The sequence below is a fragment of the Mastacembelus armatus genome, chromosome 13, assembly GCF_900324485.2.
Source record: "Mastacembelus armatus chromosome 13, fMasArm1.2, whole genome shotgun sequence".
Taxonomy (NCBI): Eukaryota; Metazoa; Chordata; class Actinopteri; order Synbranchiformes; family Mastacembelidae; genus Mastacembelus; species Mastacembelus armatus.
Genome location: NC_046645.1, coordinates 1,569,629 through 1,593,083, shown reverse-complemented (window position 1 = coordinate 1,593,083; position 23,455 = coordinate 1,569,629). Strand labels below are relative to the sequence as shown.

Here is a 23,455-nt window from a genome sequence, read left to right as displayed (position 1 = left end):
TAAACCATAGTGTGTATGTATGGCCTTTTTGCACATCCACGTGATACTGATGAAGAATGAAATAATTTGGCTCTAAAAATAATTCCACAATTTAACTTTTAGAAAGTCTAAAATCAAACAAAGCCAGTTCTGCAGGCTGTGAGAACCTGATGTCAATAGTGTCAATCACAGTAAATTATTACTGTTAGTATTTGTTCACTGTCTTTTTAAACTTGGAGTACAAAAATTGTCTAAAGTATTGACACATTTATTAAACTTTAAAATAACCTTAGTAACAAAGTGACACAATTCACTTAAGGGGATTTTATTAGGCCTTCTTGTGGCACAGTGTACATCATGTATGATACATTTCTCCAGCTTTTATTCAAGGTCACAGTCTTGACTGAATTACCTTAAGCTTGAGGTGTAATAAGACAACAGTTGCCAAGAAGCACATTTTAAGTTATGTTTCAAAATGACATTTACAATATGTGGTCACTGTACAGATAGTCCTTCAAATCAAAGGTAAAATAAAGCTGTTAAAACAGTCTGGTGACGTTTTGTTCCTTAAACCAGAAAAGTTCAAATTATCAAAAGGACAGGTTTAATGCTGAGAGAGGTTAACATGCTTAATGATTGTGCCCAGATTATAGCATAAATATGGCTTTTTATTTTATTACTGTCTTAGTGATTATTCCCAAACAGGCCATCACTGCTTGAAAAGACTTTTGGATGACTGTTTAAGCAGAAGCTGAGCTACAGTCGCCACTGTCCCATCTAAAACCTTTAATAATCAATGCAGACTTTGCACTACACAGTCCACATGTCGGTTTGAACGGCTAATGATTCAGAATAAACACCAGCGTACAACAAACGTTCAACATAGTTATGACTAAGACAAACATATCCCCAATTAAATTAAAAGAAAGAACTGCATTTACAGTAAGAGTTTTCCATTCACAGTTGCTGGAGTGAAACGGTGCTACACAAGTGCAAGTGTAAGTATATGAGTTTCAAAAAAGTGCTTTATCCAACAAGTAGCTGGCTTTGTTACAGAGAATGTACAACTTTTACAGAAATGATATGAAATGAACCATAAAAATACAAAAAAGAACATTTTACAAACATGATTGTATTTCCTTGTATTTCTAGTATTTCCTTTCCTATCTCCTTGCTGAGATCTTGTGAACAGGACCCACTACACGACAGTAACCGCAGTACTGACATTTTCTTCAATAAGCGCATTGTTTAGTACACTGAACAGGTTTTTTTCATAGCAAGAAAAAAATATATATTTATTTATATATATGTTTTTATAAAAGATAAAGTAAAAAAGCAGCATATTTTAATCTAACTCAGAGCAAATAGGTTCAATGCTTTGGTAAGCAAACATATTGCTGAGGCATTTGCATGTAGAGCATATGCAGATGTTTTCACATATTACAGAAAATGCCTATTGACACAGCCTAATGAGTTATGAGAGCCATACATTTATGCACTGTGCATGGGCCACAGCACCACCATCACAGATAGAAACTGCATATGTACCATCAGCTGCCAGCTTGATACTTCAATTCAGAGTGATATACAGGATCTGTATTGCACAAAGCCACGGGTGTCCTCTAGTCCAGAGGATCTATGCATACTGTAATTTCATTGTCATCTTTTAAACCTATTATATTTTTTGCTGCACAAAGGTTTCAAGCTTTATGATAATCCGTGCAGTACATTCCATCACTCTCATTGCTACCTCAGATGTGTATCTGTCATTGGGAATCTGTGGAAATGGCAGGAGATCAGGGTAGCGAGTTCTCAAACTGTCCACACCATATCCTTCGAGGATCTGAACGTCATTAGCCAGGCCAGTTAAATGGGAGTTGTACTCCTCCACCTTTTGAGCCAAAGCAGTTGGTTTTACATCTTTGTCTGACTTTCCTCTGACTGCATAGTCAGCAGCTATCAGTGCAAGCTTTGTGGCCAGGTAGCATTTGAAACAAACCCACTCATTAGCATTTTTATGAAGATCATTGCGAGCAGCCGAGTAGTTCGCTCTAGCTTGCCTCAGCCACCTGCGGGCTTCCACAGGGTTTCCAACTGTCTTGAAGGTTGGGGGCACAAAGAAACGATGAGAGTGTGATGAACCCACATTACTTGTATAATGTTCCCGGAACTGTTGCCTTTCTGACTTGTGACTTGTCGCTTCTTGGTTCCATGATGAATAAAACCTTTGAAATGAGAACTTCTCTGACTGGAAGCGGGTTGATGATGTGGAAAAGGTTCTCCTGGAAGCTCGGTCTGTATTTTGCTGATCAGCCAAAGACTGTTTCTCCATCCTGTTGATCTCATTCTGCAAGTGCTTAAAAACTTCTGTGGCAATATCCAGATTCTCTGCATTTTTGTCCGGATGCCACTTGAGATACAATCGGCGGATAATCTTTTTTCTCTCTGTCTCAGGGAGTTTCCAAGCTTGTTCAACTACTAAGGTCACTTCTTTCAGAATTTCAGGCAAAGCATTAAGCTTGATTTTTTTTGGTGATTGTTTTTGAGGGGGGGGTCTGAGGTTTTCTTTGCCAGCAAAAAGTGGAGGAACCATTCGTAGGCCGGAGGAACGACTGTCAGAGCTTGTAGAAGTTGATGGGGCACTGGTGTCTCGCACATGGGTATTTTCATCCTGTCTTGAGAATTTGTACAAGTCAAGGGAACTGACTATTTTATATTCACTGTAACCAATATCAATCTGGAAGCATTTTCCAAGGAAACTTGTGTTGTCTTCCTCATCTCTTTCTACCTCTTGAACAATGATGGCGTATGTGTAGGTAGGCTGGTAGGATCCATATATGTCTCCACCCTCAGAGTCTACAAGGTAACCCACATATTCCCCTGGATAGAATACATTCATTGGATCCATGAGGAGTGTGTGATGTATTTCAGGTGGTATAGGGGTTCCAGGGAGGGGTAGCTCGAGTTTTGAAGGCTCTGTTGAGTCATATTTAACACCAAGGTTGTCCAGCTTCTCTGTGATTCTGTAGATGTCATTGCAGCCAAGCATGGCAATCAGATATGACGTGTCAGAAATCAAATTGTCTGTAGCAGACTTTAATGTCATAGCAAGTGCTAAGAGAAAATTGATGTCTTTGCTGTCTGAATGCTGAATATAGAGGTGAATCACAGCTGTCCCATACCTCTTGAGGAAAGCAAGTGTTTCACTGCGGCTGTGTGGGATGGGGCTACATCCTTTCACTCTTAATGTTGTCTGGAGTTTCTCAAAACATGAAACTTTCAGTCCTTCACAAAGTGCTTTGCAGAGACGTATGGCTTTTTCCTCATTCACAAGGTATGCATTGTCATTCTCATGTTTCATTATTCTTATCAGTCCTGTGATGAACTGCTCCGAAGACAGTAACAGCTGAAGGCGACCTTGAAGTGAGCAAAGAGCCCCAAACTGGCACATTTTTGGAGAATCTTCATCTAGTTGCTCTTCAAGAATGCTACTTAGCAGTCTAGGCCTTAGCTTCTGTGGAAGAAGCATGATCAGCTTTGTGTGGAAGGCATGATCTTTGCCGAGATAACATTGGCTCATGTCCACAAGCATCTGAACGCCAACATTACCCTGAATTCTGCTCTTGTAGTGTGGGGCATCATCAAACACCAAGCCATTGGATTTTGCCAGTCTACCATCATGGCTTGGAAGATAAAATGGCAGATCTTTGAGACACTCCAGATCTTTGCGAATTTCCACTGGGTCATTATGGAGAGACTTGAACAATCCTGAAACAACCCTTTTAACAGTTCTCATTTCATTTGGGTCAAGCTGCTTTCCCTCTGAACTTCTGTAAATTCGCCATAACACTTCAACGTATTGTTTGGTTGACACAACATCTTCTGTTCCAAGAAGTTTGAACAGCTGATGAAAGGTACCAAGTTCTAGAGGTAATTTATATAAGTATGGTTTGAAGTCAGATTCGTTGTCCAAATTAATAACAACCTCTTCAGGTTTCAGCAATTTCCAACCATCTTCAACCATGACAAAAGTCACCCCACGGAGCTGGTAACGGAAATCTCTTTTATCTGCATTGAGAAACTCGTAAGCGGACCTTAAAACTTTGTTCCTGGTTTTCACCATTTCATCATCTGGACTGGATATGTTGCAAATGTTCTTGCAGTTGCTTATAACTTTCTCCAATGGTGGGTCCAAGTTGACACCTAACATGTTAAGCACTTGGTCAAGTTGTTCCTGTCCAGTTAGCGTGCTGCCCTCCTGGTCCTTTATGCTGGATGGTGTAGCTTTTTCAGGTAGAATCGGGCAAGATGTCCAAAGCAAGTGAATTATATCTGTTTGCTTGAATTTTGGATTCACCTGAGACCCACTGAAGCGAATCAGAGGAAGTGTGCCACTCATCTCTTGGTACTGAGAATGAAGCTTGATGAGTTCTTTCGGGGCTCTCTCAGGACACAGGAATGGTATCATTGAGAGCTCTTTGAGAAAAGTACCCTGGAACAGGTCTGTCCTCTCTTTGAAAATATGGTTCAAGAGAACATCGACAATGGTCTGCACTTTTTCTTTGGTCCAGCTCTCTGTTTGGGCTTTGATACTGACCTCTTTTGCAAACTGAAGAACTTGCTGCTGGGACACTTCATACTTGAGACCAATGTTTCTCAGAAAGGTTATCCATGAGGTGAGCAACAATGTTCCATTCTTGGGTTTTGACACTTGCTCAACTTTTTTAAAAAAGTCACCAGGGATGAATGACTTTGCAGGTAGCATGACCTCAAACACCTTCACTGTCTCATCATAGAAAAACTTGGCTGGTCTGAGTCTGTTTGAGCAGTCATTTATGAATGACAGTCCCTCCAATTTCTCATAGAGCTGATCCTTCATCTCACATTGTTCTTCCATTGACAAAAGTCTCTCCTTCAAGTAGACAATGTGTTCAACTTTGGCATCAAGAGAAAGGCTCTCCAACTTTGGAAGGAGATGTTGAAGGTAGATCTCTAAATCATCAATAGGCATGCAACCAAGGAAGGTATACAGTTCTTTCAGCTGTGGACTGTCAGCAAGGAAGGCAAAGGAGGCTGTATGAGCCCATTTGTCTATGTCTGCAGTGGGAATAGTTTTTGCAAGGACATAGTTTGACCCATAGTTTGCAATGCTGATGTATTTCCCACTAACTGATTTAAAGCATGGGAGGAGTTTTAGGCTCTGTGCATCCTGTTGCGTAAGGTTACCTAGGTTGCAGTTGAAATACAACAGAATGGCCTCACAGTCCTTGTCGGTCAGATTTGCGGCTTTGAATGCAGATGTCTGAATCATGTACTCTATAGCTTTCAGAACACTTGATGGATTTTCAATATTTGCTGTGTGTTGTGCCAGAAAGGGAATGATGGGATTCTCTTTGACACAAATTTTGTTCACTGCAAGTTGAATGCACCCTGCTTTCATTAGGGTGTGAAAGACTTTGTCATGTTGGCCATGTGGAAATATGGCTACGTTCATCAAACTTAGAGGTAAAAGTACATCATGTTCAGGAACAACTATCTTTTCTCTTGCTATGAATTTCATTCCAGGTAGCAAAGCCCAGTCTTTCAAAATGTCAAGGACTGTGTCGAAATTGGGCTTGATGTCTACCTGATCCTCCTTAACAGCGATATTCTCACTGATAAAGTTCCACACATTTTTCAGCCAAGATTCACTTGCAAAGGTGTCTCTCCACTTGACAGGAATCCTTGTTCGATACTCCCTTGGAAGAACGGATCCAAGTAGGTCACAAAAGCTGCTGATGTCAAAGATCTTTGCAGCTCCTGTCTTCAATAAAATACTACTGTACCTGGTGTACAGTGTATTCATGAACATTTCTTTCCTTGATGAGATTAGCTCATGATATGTTGTCAGGAACTTTGGTCTCTTGGAATCAAACACCTGAAGCATGTTGTCCATTGTTATCAACAGAGGTAAACCCTCAATTTTGACTTCATCTGCTTCTATGTCTTTGAAGCAGTAGTCCACTAGAAGCTTTAAGTTATGAACTAGCTTGTAGTTAGACTGTTGGAGACGACAGGGAAGTTTTCCAATATGACAAGATGTGTCTGGTGATGAGAAAGTGTGAAGAAAGCTGCGAACATCCTCTGGTGTCACATGACTGACTGGTATACCCGCATCTTCCAAACAGAAGTAGAGATTTGCAGTCTCATCACAACTGTGAACCAGGTTGAAACCAATATCCAGAAGCAAGGTTTTCAGTCTGTAGACATTTTCAGCCACAGACTTCCTTGAGGTGATATTGTACTCTGTGTTTTTTAAGTGCTGAAGCTCATCTTGAAGCAGATTATCAAAAAAGGCTCTGCCTTTGTTTGCAGTGGATGTATTCACCCATGAAATGTAAATGACAGAGTGCATGTCAGAGTTGTCAATTTGCGCTGCTCTGACTACAGGCAGAAGACGCTTCAGGTCAGCATGGATACTGCTGTACACTGCTTTAACCAGACAGTACCAATCTGGTTGTATATCAAGTCTGTTGACTGGGAAGAAGAACAGGTATTTTCGCAATGTATCCTTAACAGCGTGAAGTGGTGTTCCTTGTAGTACTGTCATGGTGGGATCAGGACCTGGGAAATATCGACGCTTAAGCTGAGTCAGCAGTTCCACACAGGCAGGGGCTATCAGTGATGTCATTAAGTTGTTATTCCAGTCACTCCTGACCCCCACTCCATTGTCATCTCTCCACAGGTTTCTTCTTGCAGAGTCTAGGGCAAAATGCCCATTGACATGAAAAGGTAAGCCAGTCTCTAGTGAAAGGGGCAAAAAGCAGAAGGCCCTGTGGGCTTTTTTGTAGTTGTGGCTTACACATGCAGCTACCCCTCCACGTGGAAATAAAGTTATGTCTTCATTTTTGTGAGCTGAGATCACACTTTTTGAGACATTTTCAATGTTAGGGAAGCCAGATCGGTTGCAGATCATCCATGTAGTCAAAGTTCCATCAGTATCCTCTATGTCCATTGTGTAAGTTATCTGTTGGACTGGGATAGCACTGAGCTGTTTCTTTTTGGTCACACTATCAATGACTGAGGCATGAAACTGTTTGCGTTTTAGTCTATCACCATCTGTTATTTTAGCAGTCACAGAATAGAGCACTTTTAGTTCTCCAGATGCATTATCAATTTCACAGATGGATATTTTCTCCATGTGGTTGAGAAACATCAGCAGCTCTGCACCGTCGGTTTTAAGTTTATCCAAAAGGTTTTGCACCATTCTGTCTGATGCAGGAACTGAACTGATCTCTGATGACTTTGCCATAACTGTAGAGCGAATGGGGAATCTGAACATTGTGCTGCGTTCTAACTTGAAATGAACTCCCAAGTAAAGATTTAGAACATCTGAAAACTGAGATCTGAAGTCAGAGTCCAAGTCTCGAAACATTCTTCCAGGACTCACAGATGTAGCACCAGGTGCATATTGTGCATGTGGATCAAAAATGCACAAAATGTCATTGTTTGAGATGAAGGACGGGCAATCAGTGATGTGATAGACAGAGTTGAATCCTATGCCATACTGACCAGTTTTGCCTGGATTTGCCTCTTTTGTCCCTCTGCCAAGGTTCTGTATACCTCTAATATCATCCTCTGTGAAAGGCTGGTTGTTATATACACAAAGTGCAGGCCCTTGCATGGGGATCCATTTGTCATCAAATATTCTATCTGTGGGGTGTGTTCTGGAGTCAAAAACAAAGTAAATTTCAGTGGCTTTGGCATCATCTGCATTTTGAAGCAGCTCTTTTAGCATTTCCTTTTCTGAGGGGTAAGCATTGAGAATGCTTTTAATTCTGCTTGTAAGTTTTTCTTTCTGTCCAAACTCACTCCCAAGTGGAGTGAAGCAAACATTTGAGGCATACCTCTCCAGGGCTTTGTGACGTTTTGGTACTGCTCCTAATTTCACAGCAACCTCTCTTGGAATATCCCCGTGACAGTATTTGACAGTGGTGTCTCTGACCTTTATCCAAGGGCAGTCATTGTAGCAGAGTGATTTTGATGGCTGCAGTGTCAGATTAGAGTCAGGTAACAGAATCCCACCAAAATTTGCTTGGCAGTATTCTTGGCTCTTGTCTCGTATCAAGCTCCATATTCCCTCACTAATAATTCTGCGACACAACTGGAAGTTCTCCTCAGTGAGCACTCTTCGTCCACATTCTTGCTTCACAGTTTCAAGAACTGTGGACAAGCCTTCCACTGTGAAGCTGGGCTGTACACCAACATTTTCAAAGAGCTCACGACAGCTGTTTCTGTACTTGTTAGGGAGCTGATAAAGATGTGGAGCTGCATCAAAATTCAGGTGGAATGCAACTTTTGAGGGATTGACATAAGTGTTCTCAACCAGGATGGAACTGAATGCTTTTAGTTCCTCGGATATTTGCCCTCTGTCATTTTCATCCTGTAGCATTTCCTCATGTAGATACTTGTAACAGGCGTTTGTTATGTTTTCCTGATAGAGTGTGACACCATCAAATGACTCAGAGAGTTTCTTGAGTTGACTGATGACCAGTCCAATTGAGGGCTTCCTTATTAGACCAAGACAGTCTTTCACAGCCAGTGACATTGCCCCACAACCTTTGAAAGAGGGGGAGTTCTCATTCAGGATTGGCTTCATCAGACACACTGTATCCTGGTGCTCAGTTGTAAAGAGCTCCCTAGCAGAGAACATTGTTGTTGGGGAGAAGTTGTTTCCATGCCATGGTAATGAAAAGCCTGCAGGTCTTGTCAGGAATGGAAGGAACCTAATGTCCTGTAGCTTTTCTAAGAGCTCAGCTGCTGCTGCATCTCTCATTTTCAGTTTCTCATCGATGAGACTGAGTAATATACTGCTTCGAAAGCATGCAGCTGTGTGATCAGTTTCATTGAGATCAATAACAGACTGGGCACGTTCAATCAAGTCCTCCCACGAGAGATCATCTTTCACCATGCCTAACTGCACCAGTTTCACTAAACACACTGGGTTTAGGTAGTCTTTAGAAGTCCCTTCTGGAAATCTTCCATCATCACTGTTGTAGAGCTTAGCAACTCTTCCTTCTGGATGAATGAGTCTGGAAGGTAAAACCAGTTCCTTACTGGGACCAGAGCATGGGATACAAGGAGTTATCCTGAGGATTGATGCAAAATCTTCCAGTTTCTCATTTAAAACATAATGCATTAGGGGATCACAAAGTTCTTTGTCAATTTCCTGAATGTGGGGGAAAAACACATCTGAAAAGAACTGCTTCTCTGTCAAAGTGTTTTCCATCAACTTCCCTTTACATCCAGCATCTTCAAATCCCTCCTTCACCCAGTCAGGCAGTTCAACAGCACAGAGGTTCTGGGAGCTGCTCTTTTTGAGGTATTTCAAGAATATTTTGAATGCGGCAGAACCAATGTCTGGCCTACACAGTAAGGCATCATCCAGGAATCGGACATGTTTGATTGAGACCCATGTTTTACCATCTGAGAAAACCTTTGCATGCTCACTATCACCTCCTTTGGCAATTTCTTGGTAGACACCCTGGCTAATCAGTGTGAAGTCATCATGCACCTGACTTGGATCTGGCCATGCTGCGTAGTAACTGTACTCAAGCAGTTCTCCACTTTCAGCCATGGAACGTAGCATTGTGAGGGCTGCTAAATAGGCCTGGACAATGACATGCCTCATGAACACAGAGTTCCATTGTCCTTTGGTGTCAGTCTTCCAGATTTCTTTGCGATTGGAAGTCACAGCAAAGCAGCCATTAATATGTACTGGCAGGCCTGTTTTGATTCTGAGAGGTAAGTAACAAAACACCTCTCCAATTGGTGTGGTATTTGTCTTTACTTTCCACTTGCGATTCTCTTCCTCTGAGAGTAGAACAGCCACTCCTCCGCAAGGCACAAGTCCAAGTCTTTTTCCACTGTCACTGAGGGAAAACTTGAGTGCCTCAGTTACATCCATGCATGAGCAAATGAGCCAGTTGGTGACCTCGACTGCCTTTTGGGGCATTTCATCTGTGAGTCGTCTTGTCTGAATACCTTTAGCAGCCATCTCAAAGTACTGGTTAGGATCTTCCTCTGAGCCTCTGAACAGTGGGGAGTGGAGATCGACAATGCGCTTGAACACATTATGAAACTCCTCCACCAAAATGCGTATGATACAGCCAGACTTGGGAACATCAGCTGGTACTCTGTTGGTGCTAGCTACTTTTTTCATAACCTTTGCTGCTGATTTTAGGATACTCAGAGGTCCATATGAGGCTTTGGAAGGCCACACACTTTTGTTGATACTGACAACATCTTGTGCTCCTGCTGGATTTGGTTCCTCATATTTCAGGTATTTTAAGACCATACTTCCAACATGCTGAGTGAACAGAATGAACCGATGACCACATATGCTGAACTCATCAACCAGGGAATATATGTCTGTGGTGTTGTAGTACAGACTACTGATTTCACTTACAGAAGCTTCCTGCTCTGTCCTGAATGGGAGTCTGAACAGTGTTCCATTGTATTTGTATGGGGAGTCCTGAGCTAGAGGGAGCTGGCAGTTGAAGACATTAATGAAAGGTTTGAACTGGTTGGGGAATTTTCTCAACCGTTTCTGTTGCTTGCTCCAGTTGATTTTAATTCCTGGATTAGACCTGTCTCTGATGTGTTTGCTGATGTGATTGATGTTTGGATCAAACATGATCATGAACTCTCTGCTCATTATGATGGGAATATCAGTAATATGATAGACTGAGTTAAAGCCTAAACCAAACTTGCCCACTTTGTCTGCTTCACATCTCTTGACTGATCCACCTAGCCTTGTGATGTTGAGAAAATCTGTGTCTGAGAATACAGAGTTATTGAAAGACCACAACGAGGGCCCGTGGCAAACAATCATGCCAGGGTCAAGGAGATTCTCTCGAATGTCTGTGTTTTTTCTCATGTCAATAAGGAAACTGCACTCTGTTGCACTTGCATCATCAGCATTCTGGAGGAGCTCTTTAAAAATATCTGCTACAGATGGATATTCCTCCAAGATGTTCTTTATTCTCACTGTTAGAGGTTCTCGTTGACCTGACTGTTCAAAGCCAAGGTTCTCTGGATTTATCAACCTTGTACTCAAACATGGCACTTTTAGCCACTCTGCAGTTTTCATGGGGATGTCGTCATGGACTAATATAATGGGCTCTGAGGAATCTTCAAGCAAGTCATTCAAATCATCAACCTTGATGTCACAATAGGTACATTCATGAATGGGTTTCATTGCTAATTTGCTTGGATCCTTATAAGAAAGAATTGGCACATGCATGTTTGTATCCACAGGTATCTGATTGTTGTACAGCCATCTCAGGATATTGATCAAGAGTAAGATATCATGTTTGCTTTCCTCCTTGGTAATCTCACCTTCAGATCTTTGTTGGATGGTACTGATGACTTTGAACACATGGCTCGGGACAACCTCTTCAACTGAACCACAGAACTTGAAAAGCTTGTGAAACTTTCTGATTGTCTTTGGCAGCGAGTACAGGTAAGGCTGCAAATCTAAATCAGGGAGAGGTTTTAGGACTGTCTGGCCAGGTGATGAGAATGTCTTCCCTGTCCAGACCCAATCAAAAGGCAACGACTTCATTGCTTCTCTTGCATCCTCAAGATGAGCCTGCATGAAGCCATATATCTCAAACAAGATCTGCTGGAACTGATACCAATCCTCTGTGGTAAATGCTTGAGATTTATGCCAGTCATTCACTGCTTTCAGGTGTTGTAATACCTGATCCACCTGTGGCTCTATAGTTAGTTTCAGTGCCTTCTTCATGCCAGCAGATGTGTGCTCAACAAGTGCTACTGAAGACCCTACAAGCACTGCATGGGATTTGTCACACATCTCAGACAGGGAGCAGATGTTAAGAGTATCCCCAACCCAGGCTAGTGACTTAGGGTAAGTCAGGGGTCTTTCCTTGCAGACAGGTACCCATTTCAGTCTTAGCAATGATGTTTGAGCATCAGCTGATTTTATCAGCTTGGTTTGCCTGTTAAGTATTTGCAGGAGTGTTTTTGCCTTTTTGATTATGAAGTCCCAGTCCGGTTCGTCACTGCTCTGTAACTCTTCTATCTTATTTGCCACTTTGAGTACATCTTTTTCACTGAGCTGTACTTCATTTCTTAGTCCCAGTTGTCTGAGTGAATGAAGAATATCAGGGGAAGATGTGAATGTACTTGTGGGAAACCTGATTTTTTCTTCCATGTAGAACAGATTTTGTAGAATCTCCAGCTCAGGATCAAAAAGATCAGAGGCTTTGACTGACTTTCCACAAGGCAACTGAATAAATTTAAGAGCTGAAAGCCATGTAATCACATGTGAATTCTCATTCTTTAAAAACGCCAGATGTTTAAGTGACCAAAGCATGATTTGGGTTGTCTCATCTGTTGTGTAGAAGCCCCTCTCAATATCCTGAATGATCATCTTCAGACATTCTGTTGTTTTCACTTGTTCTATATTCAGCATCTTGATGAGGCGAATTGATTCTTCGTCACAGCAGCCCACAAGATTTACAGATAATTTCACATCTGGCGGATACTTGGATCTGTGATGTAAAGCTCTGGCTCCTCTCAGTGATGTAAATGCTGAGATGCCCTCAGTACAGGTCCCCAATTTCTCAAAAATTGAAAGCTCAAGTAGGGTATGTTTTTCTTTCTCTGTAATATCAGACAGTCCTGCAAGAAAGTTTCTGAGTGTAATCTTCTCTGTGACTGAGAAAGAAGAGACTTGGCTGGATAATCGCTGTGTTGACAATCTATCCATAATTTGCAGGAGCAAACCAGGAGAAGAAGGATGGATGTAGTTCTTTAGCAAAGGGTGCTGCAAACATGAATCCAGACTTTTTATCACTACTCCTCCAAGCTTTTCCATGATATCCAGAAGGGTTCCAGACAGTGGTACCTCTTCATCATCCACAAGAATTATGGGGGATGGAGTTTTGAGACGTAGAAGTTTAACTGTGTCCATGCTTTCCTCCAGGGGCACATTTGGGATCAAAGGCATGTCGTCAAACATACTTAGGTCATCAGCAAAATGTATATATAGATGTTTCCAAATCATCTTTAGCCACAAAACTGAAGGATGCTTCAGTTCTCTGTTTCCAGGTTCCCACTGGACAATGAAGTCTCTAGTTGGCCAGGCTGTTGATAGGATCTCTTTGATGAGTCGAGCTGATCGTTCAGGGTTGAGCACTTGTAGCTGAGTGCAGGGTCTCCCTGTTTCAATAATGACAATAAAAATTTAATCAAACTCAGTTATTAGTATAAAAGTTACCAAATGTTAACTGTCATAGGTGGATTAGTCCAGATTGTTATTAAAACCTACAACTACAAAACTTAATCCTACCCATGCAAAACTGCTAGTGTTTTCATAATCAGTATGAAGATGTTTTATTATTATTTTTCTTACACTCAGTTTTTCTTAACTAATTTATATATGACAAGGCACATTTTTCTACAAATGCAAAACTTGCTGGCTCGTGACCAGTCTTCAATTTAAAACTGAAAAAACATTGCAGCTGTTTTGGTCATAAACATCTTAATCTATCATAATATGTTTCTAAATAAATTAGACAGCAACACTGCACAAAGATTCACTTCAAATACATTTTGTTAAAAAAAGTAGAAATCATTTATTCATACATCACAGTAAACAATTTTGCAGAACATACTTCTTATTTAAACCATGCAAAAAAGAGTTGCACAAGCCATGTTTTAACCACACACACACACAGTTTGTTAAATATATTATATTTGTATTAAAACATCAATTATGAACCCATGTGTATCACTTCAGTGCAGGGGAAAGCATTTTTTAAAGCAACTAGTAACTAGTAAAGCACTGTCAGTGATAAAGAGCACCATGACTCACTACAGGCAACAGGACTTAAAGCAAAATGTTACAGTCTACACATGTAAGTTGATTATTTTTCTGTGAGCTCTCTCACCGCAGATGCCATAGTGCTCATTTACAATCATGCATTAGTTTAGGTTAATAGTAAAAAAGTTTAACATTTGACACTCTTTGATAAACCTACCTGAGCACCCCCAGAGATATTGTTGCACTGTAATTCAAGTGAAAGTTTTTAGAGAATGGCATGAATTTTACACTGTTTCCTTGTCTTATTTGTATTTCAAAAACAAAAAAAATATGAGCAGACATTTTGATTTGCCAGAGTCAGTATGGAAAATTTAGAAAAATGTCATGAATGACAGAGGAAGATTGGGTGGAGAGAAGAAAGACAGGTGATGTCTGAGGATCCAAGTAACTCTAGTGGGACTCTTACATCATGAACAGGAATAGGGTTGGTTTATTTAAGTAACTTAAAAAAAATCAACATCCAAAGTCAAATGAAGAAGAATGTATGTGTGTATGTTTATTAAAGTAAAATATTACCTATGTGTAATTTTAGAGCAAATATGTTACTCAGTAGGTTTTCTATGCCTGGCCAACAGCCCTCTTGCCATGATCATGGCTGAGTATGACAGGGAGTGCAGTCGGGATCTGATCTTGTGGATCGGGTGGAATGTGTGGCACAAAAACAACTCTTCCATAAAACAGCATGCTCAATCTTGTCCTTCTGTTGCTGGCTCCTAAATTATCTGTCAGCCGTGTGCCAGATTTAATGCCCTGCTGGCACTAGAGGAGAGCAGGGTGACCCAGTGTTACTACAACATGACTGAAACCCAAATAACCCATATAATCACCACAGGGACTGCATTTTACGTGTTATACTGCAGTATAAATCATACTGTGCACAGTGCTTTAAGCTAACCCTAAAAGATTCAGTATATTCACAGCTTCCCAGTCAGATCCTATTGTTAATATTACAAATTAAAAAACATCTTACTGTTTAGAAGTCTCCCAGTCAGTGTTTGGGACCAGAAATGTATTTAAACGAAAGAAATTTCACATAAGTTAAAAACGTTACATTACCTCTGCTTTTGGCTGCTTTCTTCAAACTCTGCATCACTGAAGGTTTAATGCTCTCCAAAATAAACCGACCCTCAAGTCCCGGATACAGAGACCTTAAGACAAAGAAAAAGAAAAGTGTTACATGTGTTTTAATGTTGGGTAATTTCCAACAATATATAAGTCTCTCTCTCTCTCTCTCTCTCTCTCTCTCTCTCTCTCTCTCTCTCTCTGTTGTTAAATAATTTCATTCCAATTGAAAAAACAAAAGAACAAAACAATGCCACAGAGATGGTCAAAAATACTATATAAATGAATAGTGGCAAGAAGATACATGAAAACATACACATAATTTACACATAATTACAAATTTTTAAAAGCAGAATCTTCCAATCTTCAAATATGGATCAGTAAAGTGTGTCTCAAAATGTTACCTGGGGTATTCTTCAGATGCAATGTAAATGGCATCCTTCTCACTGACAGAGGATGAAAATGTTGTAAATGTTTCATCTTGCAGTGGCAGGAGCTCCAGTCCTATGAGGTCATTGTAATTTTCATCGCTGAGGACAAACTCCAGCAGCAGCAGCTTCTCCTGTGAGGAACCCTTGTGTTTATACTTCCTGATCACCTGCCGCAGCAAAGATGAAGTCACCTTCCTCACTTCAGTAGACTCGGGCATGTATGCAGCCAAGACAGAGTCCACAGCGGCAGGCACTTTTGCCACATGCTTTCCTGAGCTTTGGAGGTAGTTGATCACTGTCTCTGAAATGTCCTTGTCTGTGTCCAGCTCTGAGAACACAGCCTGATCCACCCGGATCCAGCTCTCACTGAGGGAATAGATGACTTCCTGCTGTAGCAAGTCATGAAACAGTGGCTGGAGAATGGGTTTCCAGCGGGACTTGACCTCCTTAGGGTCTGGCCAGGCCCCATAGGTCCCAGTAGGGGACAATGGAAAGTCTTGGTCCTTTTTTGTCTGTACCCTTTTGATGGCCTCAGTGATGAGGGTGAAGTACGCCCTAGGGATGACAGTGATTATAAGTAGCTCATTCCACAGGGCAGCTGGATCCCTCCACTGGTCAACCTCTCGCCACTTAATGCTCCTGCGGTTGTCTGTGAGACCAAAGAAGCCACTGACATGAACTGGAAGCCCTGTTTCACTCTCCTCGCCGGGTGGGAGAGGAAGGAAGCAAAAAGCTCGTCCTGAGAAACCACATGTGGCACCTATGTCCTCTTTGTTGATCAGAGTAAGAGGCAGGGCAATGCCAATGGTGGGCATGAACTTCAAATCATCAGCCAGAGAGTCTAACTCAGCACACATCCCTCTGCCCCCAACCCCATTACAGACCAGCCAAGTTGCTCTCTGAGTCTCTTTAGCTGTTTCATCCTGAGTCTCTATGTTGACCTGGTAAGTGACACAAGTGATGGCAGAACTGGCAACACCATTGCTGTAGCTGTCTATCGCCTGACCGAGAGTCTTCAGTGCATTTGGTCTTTCCAGCTTATCATCCGTATTCTCTGTTGCTGTAACCCGAAACAGCATGCGTTCTGTACCATCAGACTCACGCACATGCAAGGAGATCTTCTGAACACTCTTGAGGAAAAGGAGCACTGTGTCTGCATCGGCTTTGAAAGACTCAAAAAGCTCCAAAACCTTTTCTTTGTTGTAAATGTTGCCACTGAGCTGGGAGGGTTTCATGCGGAGCGGGAAGCGGAACAGTGTCCCAGGAAAGCTGCCGTCCTTAATGGTTTTCTCAGAGCTCCCAAACATCCCAATGAAGGGAGCAAACTGGTCAGCCAATTCTGTGATCTCCTTAATGTCCGTCTTCAAGTTCCAACACTGTCCAGACTCATTCACTCCAAACAGGGTCTGATGAGGGTCTAGCATGGCAATCTGCTCTCCACTGAATATACTGGGAACATCTGAAACATTGAGAAGAACAGCATCAAACTATAAGCTGCCATATACAGGACTTATCTTGCATTCTGATGTGTATACTATATATAGAAGTTTATGCAATATGATATGTGGCAACCAGCCAACTCCTTCCATCATATAAAACCACACTGTTTCTGTCTAAACAAATTTGCTTGTGGTTTCATGTAGTTTTTTTTTTTAATCTTGACCCAAGCCTTTGGATCTAAAGGAGCAGATGACGGCTGTGTGGATGGAGCTGCAGCTGTGCAGCAGATGATGTCCAGTGACTCGCTGCTCACTACGTTATAGTCACTTTTGAGCAACCAAATGTAAGTCCTTAACAATTTGATCAAATCACTCTTAAGATGGTACTTTCTCACATTATATGTCATATTATGGGCAGTTGATATGCTCCAACTGCAGTTTGGCCTAAATGAATATACAGACGAACACCGACACATATGTACTTAAACTGCTTTTAAAAGGCCTTCAAGGAAAAAAAATGACTGCACAAATTATTTCAACATGAGAAAACAGGCCTTAAGCAAACATTTGGTGACATATATGATCATTTGCATTTCAAGAACACCTTCACCTGTTATATGGTAGACAGAGTTGAAGCCAATCCCAAATCGTCCGACTTTCAAAGGATCCTCTCTCTTCCTGCTCCTCGCAATCTCCTGAATCCCGTTCCAGTCTTCCACAGTAAACACAGCATCATTGTAGACGTACAGTGCCGTACCTGTGATACAGCGAGGTGGAGGTCAGCATAAACAACAGAAACAACAAAAATACATATATTATCAATGTATTGTGTGATCATCTATTATTTATAACAAGCTGTCGCTTATTACTTATTAACTGGAAGCAATGACCTTGATGCTGAGCCATGTCAGGCGACCACAGTGACTCCACTCCGTACTCTGTCTCATCGTACATGAACTTGACTTCTGTGGCTCCAGCATCTTCAGCATTTTGAATCAACTCCTTGAAAATAAAACAAGAGCAAAGACAGGCGTTTATGAAGGCAGCATGTTTACAATAAACGAGCACAAGGACACTGGTCATTGTTGATAACCCCACTAAGACATCAACCCTTTTAATCTGGCAATAGTGCCACCAGATTTGATGATATTATATATAGAAAAATACAGGCTTCACAAGATTTCTCATTTCATATGAGAAATATCTGTACAGAACTGCTTATTATTTTGGGTCTCTTCACTATGCTAAGATTAAACTAAATAGATCAAGTCATACTTTTTCCTCTTTGAAGTGATTATTTTAATTGATTGATAGGGGAGAGTTTTAAGCAGAAAGCCGCAGCATAACTTTAGCTTAGACATCAGAGTGTGAGGTGAGTGAATGCAAACCTTTACTGTCAAAAGTTCTCTGCTCTTTCTCATCTCACCAATACGTAAAATGTTAAAGTGAACTTGCTTTTTAATGTTTTTAAAGGCACAATTCTGAAAATGCTGATTTTTATCACTTTTACTGTTGCTCAGGCGATTTGTCAACTAAAAAGCAGTCAACACTGCAGAACATTCATAAACGCTGTTTTTCAGTCAGTACATAATGCAGAATGATACTTACTTTCAGAATCTGTCCACCTTCAGGATACCTCCTCAGAATATCTTTCAAAAATTCGACCAGTGGTGGTGTAGTCTGTCCAAACCTCCCTGTAAAAGCAGAGACAGGTGAGCTTCACTCTTGTACAAACTAGTTTATTGCAGAGATGTGGTGGTTTTAATCCTACCTCCCCCTTTAAGGCCTCTTCCCACCAGGTTGACAGATACTTCTGGGCTTCCAGTAGGTACCAAGGAACCAATTTGTATGCTGTCATCCAGCTACGAAGCATAATTTAAATTAGAAAAAAAGCTTTTTACTGGACAAAATATTCATAGCTTGGTTTATTATATGGAGTAAATGTCATATAGAGATATATAGAATAAAATAACAGCATAAATTGGATTGGCTCAATTAAAAAATGCTTTGAGAGCCAATAACTAATTTCTAAGGTCATGAATCTTATGAAAGATGAACAAAATTTCCCTCTAGCCTGTTTTATTACTCAGTGCTCTCATAAAACTATACGTGATTGAACCAACTTGTCCTCCCATCAAGATTAAAGCCTCTCCCTGCTACTGTTAAAACCTTTCGGACAGTGTTAGAAACATTAATCTGACTGATGATCTTTTCTTGGTACATTTTTCAGACCACGTGCAGCAGGAAGCCAGAGTCCATACCAGACCGGATACTGCTACTGCTGCTGCTGCTGCTGCTGCTGCTGCTGTTTGAGGCTTATCCAAGGTGACACTGTGACCCGCTGCACTCAGCACTCTTTGCACATCAACATGCTGTCTGGCAAACTGACCTCTTCAAAAAGCAAAACTCAGTCATCATCCTCATCATGGTCATTGTACCATGCAGTCATTATTTGTACATTTCAAGATGAAGGACTGAAGTGTTTTAATATCATATTAATATTTAATACAGGACCAATATATGGTGTTTACAGCAAAGATACAGTTAAAGTGATAAAGTGCATTACACTGAAGATGCTGAGGCACTGTGGTTAAAGTAAACATTCTTGTGTAGTCAAAGCAAGTGAGAAAGAATGAAATGTTGTAATATAAAGCATATGATATTTCTCATGTTATGTACATTTAATTATACATTTGTCTCTCCTAACAAGGATGTATATACACAAACATAATGGTTTGTAGTGTTTTGCTCAGTTTGGCTTCTGCGTCAACTGTTGTATTGGATTTAAAAGCATCAATAGACTGATGATGAATAATGCTTATATTACTCACAGATAACAGGATGAATTTGCCTTTCAGCTTCTCCTAAAAAGCATACCACTCCTCTGCTAAGTACAGTGTGTGGCACAGTGCCTCCTCCATCAGTACTGAACCAGCCAGAGCCGGTTCCATTTTGGTTTCGGAAAACTGGTGAAATTCCCAGATTCGTTAAGATTTGCAGCCCTGTGTTTATTTCAGACTACACAGAGACTACAGGTATTGTAAAGTTAAATGGGAAATTTAAATGCTGGGTCTGAGGGTCATTAACAGACAATGTAGTGACAAATAAATGGAAAACAGACGCTAATCACAAAATCATACTATTAAAAGAAACAAGCTGATTATTAATAGACCATGTGATAAGTGCAACAACTTCAACCTCGGGTAACAGTACATACACGGTGCATGAAAAAAAAAAAGTTATTAAAGTCAGTTTTATTTTATATTACTGTTTTTCCCTACAGCTCCTGCAGGATTCACAGTGGTGAGGAGCAAACGTAGCAAAACAAATCCTGTAGAGGTTGTAATGAATGTCACAGAACTCTTCAGCACAGCAGAATGTCCATGGCAGCAGGTCTTGTAGTGTACATGGCATTAATCTGTATGCATGGCTTGCGGCTAATTCCGAGTATGAGATCAGGGGGTCTGTGAAGCTCTAACCACCACCTGGTGCTTTCAATCAGCGAGCCACAAGATACTGGGTCGACTGCAGTCAGCCCACACACAGAGGATCAGTGTGTGATCAGTGTGTGATCATTGTGTGATCAGTGATCACAAAGTAGCACGCCAGAGCTGTGCTGTAGCTTCATCTGCCAAAAAATCAAATTAACACTATCCGCTTTTATTTTGTAAATATTTTTATATCACAAAAATTAACAATCACAAAACCCATCTATCCATCATCTAGACCCCCTTATTCCTAACCAGGGTCCCAGGGATCTGCTGGAGCCTATCCCAGCTCTCTCTGGGTGAAAGGCAGGGGTCCACCCTGGACAGGTCCCCAGTCCATCACAGGGCCACATAGAGACAAACAACCTCACACACTCACACTCACTCCTATGGGCAATTTAGAGTCACCAATCAACCTGACATACATGTTTTTGGACTGTGGGAGGAAACCAGAGTACCTGGAGAAAACCCACACAAGCACAGGGGGAACATGCAGACTCCACACAGAAAGGCCCCTGATGGGTTTCAAACCAGGAACCTTCTTGCTGTGAGGCAACCACTCATCCGCTGTGAGGCAACCACTCATCCACTGTGCTGCCCAATCACAAAACCTTAACTTATAAAACAATTTTAATTAGTTTTTAACATGGCATGTTCACATAAATGATTTTGTTTAGTAAGCTATGAATGCAGTAAGTAAATTCTTTCGTTCAATACACTGATGATGAGGTGCCTAGTCATCTTGCGCACAGCACGAATTAGATCATTTGACTGCAGTCATCCCAGGATTACACAGCATTACTCTACAGATAGATAGATACTAGATGGATGGATAAATAGACAGAGCGGACCATCACCATGCTCAAATTAGTCATAAGATGAATAAATAAAAAACAAAAAAGAACTATTAATTACTCATGGAAATAAATCTGCAAGGGAGACTCATGTCATTTCTAACAATGAAGGCTCTGTTAACAGTTCAAATGACTGTCACATCATTTGCCCTGTAGTTATGGCATGGGGTCAGTGTCATGGCTGATTTCTACTCTTGTAGTTATCTACCATTAGAGAAAGAAACCTCAGTTCCTCTTGTTTTTGTCTGATACCACTGATACCAAATGTGACAGAATCATAGACCAAACAAACTAAAATAACAAATACCAAATTCTCCAGTTTTAAAACAACCAAACAAAGAGCAACAAAGAGTTACTTTACCATTTTATCTTTCATATAGCTCTGGCTTTATAGAATTATTTTGTAGTATTTAATCGTGTTTACAGTAACAGCACTTAGCAACTTTAAACCATGTCTGTCATCTGGATAAAAAGCCTGTTTGTATGAATTTATACAGCTGCTTCCGTGACCTGCCCCCTCTAATAATTTTGTATCTGAAATTAGTTTAGTAATGCTTGTCCAGTTCACAACAAACCAATAAATGAGTAACCAGAAAATGAAAAGCATTTAAAACAACAGTCATGGAGTATATGAATTCACTTAATCACGTTTCTGTTGTTGATATGTCTCTTTCACAGAGATCCAGCACGCCAATGATGAAAACTGAGGCGTATCCTACGATGATGTTTATGCTCTCACCTCTCTTCCATTGTGGGTAAGCCTTTGCTCTTTGACCGGGAGGTCTGTCTCCTCGTACAGCAACTGTTTGACATCTTGAACAGATGTGAAGGGAGTTACCTGGTAGGACCTCAGGCCAATATATTCATGACGGACTGTCACCCATGGCAACCTAAAAAATAAACTAATATGTATTAGTGGTTTGACCAGAAGCAAAATCATTATGGAAAACATATTACAAGGCTATTACCGTAATGTTTTTAATAAAGGTTTCAAGAGTCTGTGTATATACAACAACAGTTAAACATAGATATAGATTTTAATCCTTTACTTTTGATTCACCTGGAGCATTTCCCTGAGTGCACAGTTCAACAGCAGAGAAAAGGTGTCAAATGTTATCTCTACTGTAAAGGACATAAGAGTCTCAGAGTCCTTATTGATCAAGGTTTAGATTTGGAAGAAACCTGAGAATAGACACCTCAGCAGATCCATCTGTTACTGCTCCATTAGTGACATATATACTGTATTAAGTGTCTAGATTAAAGTTTTGAGAACATAACTGTATACCTGAACAGTGAGCCATATTGCAGTAATGCGCAGGAGGCTGATATGCAATTGTTAAAGAGTAAAACCTTTAAAAATGTTGTAACTGTGATCACAAACAAGATTCACCCTGAAGAGCATGTTTGTTTGTGTGATGGGGACCTGCCATCTCATTCTGGTGCATAGGACAACTATGACTTCATGGACAACACATTGGCTAGTGTCACTCTGTGCAAATGAATTGTACTGTTACGTGAAACAATTACTTATACACAACAACCCAGTGAGTTATGCTCCAAGCATATCAGCTGCAGCAAATCACCCATGGACCCATGCAGCCAAGTCTACCATGGTGCATTCACTGGCAAAGGAGTGGGGTGGGGCAGCCTGCACTGTAAGGCTGAAAATCTCCTCAGCCCAGACTCAATCATCCTGGACTAGATGGACCTTGCATCATTATAATGCATGAAAAAAGCACAATTACAGGAAAATGCTGTTGCTGCTTTTGTATCTTTGTTGGTCAGTTCAGTTGAATTTGACCAACCAGGACAATCACAATCAGCGGATGATCAGGTGCTAACCTTCAATGTGAGATCATGTTTACAGTAAACTCACCATGGGACTGGACAGTTGGCCATCTCGTTGCTCTTATGCGCCCCAGCTCATCGGACTATCTCGTGCACTGCGCGCAGGAATACTCCACCGGGAAAACAGCTGTCGCAAAACCAACAATCCCGTTATTTTCACACCAACGCCGTCTGTTGAGAATAACTGTTTTATTCAATACACAGCACAGCCCGTTTGGGATAAGAGGCTTTGCATTTGACCGCCGGTGCCGGGTGTTTTGTTTATCCCGCTATCCCAACCAAACCGCACTTACTTGTATCGGTCCAGTTGGTGCCGTTGACGGTCCCGTCGAAAAGCGGATTCATGTCACGACAGCCTGTGTTCCTGGAAACAATAGCAGCAGCAGGTGACATGCCTGTTTCCCTCTAACAACATGCTGACTCCTTCAAAGGCCATGTTCTAATAATAATGAATTACACTGAG

At 41.0% G+C, this 23,455-nt stretch overlaps 2 protein-coding genes across 3 annotated transcripts in view; one reads left to right on the top strand and one right to left on the bottom strand.

Moving 5' to 3' along the window:
• Positions 1-231: 231 nt before the first annotated feature.
• On the bottom strand, positions 232-23,445 carry sacs (sacsin molecular chaperone). The gene is made up of 11 exons (XM_026299237.2): positions 23,286-23,445; positions 23,021-23,119; positions 21,884-22,034; positions 18,574-18,664; positions 18,411-18,496; positions 17,693-17,804; positions 17,413-17,559; positions 15,337-16,822; positions 14,927-15,018; positions 14,028-14,054; positions 232-13,206 (listed from the first exon to the last, which is right to left on the bottom strand). The coding sequence occupies exons 2-11, from the start codon at positions 23,041-23,043 to the stop codon at positions 1,655-1,657; spliced, it is 13,767 nt and encodes a 4,588-aa protein (XP_026155022.1). The 5' UTR covers positions 23,044-23,119; positions 23,286-23,445; the 3' UTR covers positions 232-1,654.
• The window catches only part of LOC113125650 (tumor necrosis factor receptor superfamily member 19), a 23,289-nt gene continuing 20,730 nt past the window's right edge, over positions 20,897-23,455 (top strand). For both annotated transcript variants that reach the window (XM_026299239.1, XM_033325499.1), the window contains exon 1: positions 20,897-21,899. The gene's annotated coding sequence lies outside the window, so the exon portion shown is untranslated. The remainder of the gene's footprint in view (positions 21,900-23,455) is intronic.